Consider the following 3,964-nt stretch of genomic DNA (forward strand, 5'->3'; position numbering starts at 1 on the left):
AGTTGAACCCACCTCAGGGCAGCAACGGCGAAGAAAAGGCTGTTTCCCTTACCCTATGTATGATTCTACGCTGTGTTATTGTATACAAACCTTTCTGATTCTACCTGTTCAAATATACCTAACCCTACACAAAATCGTACACGGCCAGCGAAGTGCTACTTCTCCGCCTCTTTGGGATCGCGCTCGCCCAAGCATTGGCCTGGATAGCAGTGCTGAGTCAGACGAGCAGACACTATTTGGTGGTGATAGTGACCTCGTCGACGAGCGCTTTGGCGACAGCGCTTCGGAAGGCGAACTCTTTGCCTGGAGTAACAGCGCTTCGGAAGAAGAGTTGATGCTTGAAATGATGGCGGTGCTGGGATCTGCATCGAGGGAATTCAACGACAAAATTCCAGGTTTGCCTCCGTGATACCTTGTGATACCGTGAACCCCGCAAAGGTTCACGAGGTTCATATGATTCCTTTGTGATACCTCGTGATACCTCATGCCTGGCTTTGCTATTCTGCGCCTGGTTCTGTCAGAGACGATTATGCTCGCAGGTATTACCGTATAGAACTTGTTGATTCCGACATCGATGTTTGAGTAAGGTAGGGGTGCAAAATATCCTATCAAATATCATGGCAACCCGTAATACATCATAGCCAAATGAAGTACTACATGCAGGCCTCTCAATATTAAGTAGTGTATGGAGGGAACGTGAAAAATCCCTAATCCTATTTTTCCAAAATCCATAACTCCGGATATGGCTGATTCTCTTGAATTCGTTGGCGTCTGACTTCCTTTTTGTATGAAAACTTTTGCGTTTCTTGTGCGCACACGAATTCGTTTTATCCCTGGTGACTTTTCGATACAACCACTGTTATTCTGAGCGACAATCCAGAGTTCTCACGAATTTGTTGGCGTCAGATAGGTACCGTAATACACGAAACTCAATATCACCCCGTCTTACAGACGCAACACAAACGTGGGGGCAGCAAGTTATCTATCGTGAGAGGGAATGAGACCGCGCGTGGCGGAGACGCTTATCCCCTCTCCCTCTCCCCAAGTTAGTGGCCACGGACAGCGTCTCGTCGTGCGTGGCTACCTCCACCACAGCTGCAGAAGGAAGGTGGGTGGTTAGCGGCCACTGTGTACGTTATCCGCAGGAGTTTAAAGCGGAGACTATAGACCAGCTGCATCTGCGCCCAGTCGGTGTCGCTAAACTGCGCGACATCGCAATATTCCAAACTAGGACTGCACGTACGCTTCTAATACATTCACCGAACGACACTACAGTGGAAATAACACGTTTTTTAATTGTGCATTTGAGTCTACATTGATTGCGTATGTACTGGTGTTACTACTAACCATGCCTTGGCGTGATCTACAGCAGTTTTCTCGAATTTCATTAAGGTCATTCAACCATTGGAGCTGGTTCCTGCACCATTGACATGGTTTAGGCGTGGCGTCTGTGATAGGAAGCCTTGTCGTCAGATTTTGACGCATCTTGCACGCCTGCTGGACACAGCGGCTGCTTCTATGAGTTTTGTCTTGTATCTCATCATCTTACAACGGTATTTCGACAGTATCTTTCACTTCCTACTGGTGAAAAGGTCCTGTGATCGCAACTTGCTATTCGCAAGTAGCAATGCAGACTGATTCACGCCACGGTACCAGTGCCACATGCTGGAACATCATAAGCAAAAGGTTATGATAAAAATCGTGCGTTTGTAAAAGATATATTTTAAGTAGCAAGGGGAAGTCCGTCGTGGTGTCCGCTAGTGGGGCGACCATGGCATCTATCATGCTCGTTGCATTCTAGTTGCTGGGGTAAATGATTTCGGCCGCTTCAACTACTTCAATTATGTAAGCACCGACGATATGCCTATACATCTCTACATTCCTCTGGCCTATGACGCCGTATTTGGCTGTCTGCACCTGGCTAAGGCCTTCAGCGTGCAAATCAGCGCGCAGGCATGGTGTCCAACTTGGAGCCCTTGGACAAGGGCTTTAGCTCCAAAAATCGCAAACCACTCGATTAAGTGCGATCACAAGATTGTCACACAAATTCTTGCTACATATGAGTTTTTGCTGCCACCAAACGTCAATATTAGCTTCAGCCATTTAAAAGCGAGTGCGACGCGGTCGCCATTCCCGAACTCTAGGTAAACTGCATCCCGCCTTTGTGTTGCAGTTCTGAATGAATAATCAATCGTTTGGGTCCCTGGTCAACCCTGACTTTCCTCCGGTTTTTGTTTAGAAGTATCCCTCCGATTCGGCAGCTTATTTTACCCTGTAATATCAAAGTGAACAGGTAGCTTTTATCGAAAAGCTCTTTTAAGAAGTCCGTTTAGCCAGTCGAGCTGAACGGTACACGCGTAATACTTAGTACAAGTTAAATTTATGAAGAGCCTAGGATTCAAATGGGTTGCGCTAGTTACTCCTTGCTACAAGTATCTGAAAATAATATTTGCTGTGGAGCTACCTCGTGAAACAATAAACAAGTAAATATCGGATCGGCATCAAAGTGAATCTTTGCTGTAGTCAGCCGTCACGACGTGCTGCTTGTTGAGTATTTACTCGAGTTTGGCTGACTTGATCGGTTTCGCAAACTCTCCGCCGAAAGATTCGTCGTAGTTATTTCTAACGTAGGTGATGTAGTTCGAGTAAACATCCCAGCGAGGATCCTGGCGCTCAACCTCCCGCCACTTCGGGCCGTCCAACTTGAAAACGGTCGTGACAACGTCTTTGAGTTCGTACTCCGACTTAGTATACCACAGCTTAAACAGCTCATCCTGCATCTGGATGGCAAAACTCTTCGTCGATTTAACTTTCTTCGCCTCTTGGAGCATGATCGACAATTTCTTGTCATCGAACTGGGCCCTGAGCGTACTGATCATCGCACCCCGAGGGTCCTTTGAATTGAGCTTGGCCACGTACCTCTTCCAAAGCTTGAAGTCGTTGTTGGAGAGGAGTGATCCCTCTACTTGTTTGAGCTTCAAAAAGGAGAACGCCTCGTCAGCGGTTTTGCCGCTCTGCTTCAATTCTTTGAGCTTTTTGCTGTTCGCCAAAGCCTGCTCCAAAACAGGGATGTTGATGACCCTCTCTTCATCCTCATCTCCCGTTCGCAGGTGTCTGGTAACAAGAGCGTCGTAATGAAGAGAGCGCGTCGAAGCTGAGAATTCATTCATCATCGATATCTTCGAGTCGATCGTCGCCGACTCGGCAGCGGTAGATGTCAGCATGACAGCAGAAGCCAACAGCGCAACGTAGTAGACGCGCATACTGCCGGACGTGGCGAGGGGCTTGAGACGAATCTTTAGGGGCCGGAGAGCGAATTGAACAGTAAGGAGAATCATGAGGAACAGCAAAACCCGGCGTGCTGTGGCCGACAGAGACGGATCTCGCGAAATGAGTGGATCCGGACAGCAAAAGCGAATGTACAATGCATAACGCAACTTTGGATAACACAAATCCGCGAGATACATCAGATATTCAACCATTGGAAGCATCGTGGCGTCACATTTAGATATACAGTATCCATCGTAGCGCGATTTTTTGATTACTTAGGACGCAGATCTGAGGAAGTCCATCTGCTTTCAGCTACGCGCTCAAGGACTACCTCGAGATCCCCAACACTCTATATATCAAGCATAGACAATTGTACAAAAGGCTAGGGGAACACATTCGAGAAATAACAGAGTAAGTTTTCCATTGTGGTGCGTCTTCCATCGCGCTGTGTTCTCAGAACCCTTGAAAACCCTTCGTTCACCTTCAATTCGTTAATTTTACGGCTGCAATTATTCGCCGCTCCAGAATTGAACTAGTGTCAAGTGAACCGTCGTGTATCCGCCGCCTAGCTGTGACCGTCCCCATGCAGGACCACGTGCACTTTGGCGCTCCCCCCAAGCTGCGGCCTCGCACGGCGGGGGGCCTCGCGCAGTTCATTGGCGGCGTACAGTGCAACTTCAACTTCAACTTCTTC

General features: G+C 47.9%; 1 protein-coding gene across 1 annotated transcript; it reads right to left on the reverse strand.

The window, feature by feature from the left end:
- Positions 1 to 2,555: 2,555 nt before the first annotated feature.
- IUM83_00995 (putative secreted RxLR effector protein) lies at positions 2,556 to 3,263 on the reverse strand (the record flags this gene model as incomplete). Its single annotated transcript, XM_067924822.1, has 1 exon — positions 2,556 to 3,263. One exon carries the CDS (start codon positions 3,261 to 3,263, stop codon positions 2,556 to 2,558), a length of 708 nt encoding a protein of 235 aa, XP_067788783.1.
- Between the last annotated feature and the right edge of the window lie 701 nt (positions 3,264 to 3,964).

This window comes from Phytophthora cinnamomi, assembly GCF_018691715.1.
Source record: "Phytophthora cinnamomi strain GKB4 chromosome Unknown Contig53, whole genome shotgun sequence".
Taxonomy (NCBI): Eukaryota; Oomycota; class Peronosporomycetes; order Peronosporales; family Peronosporaceae; genus Phytophthora; species Phytophthora cinnamomi.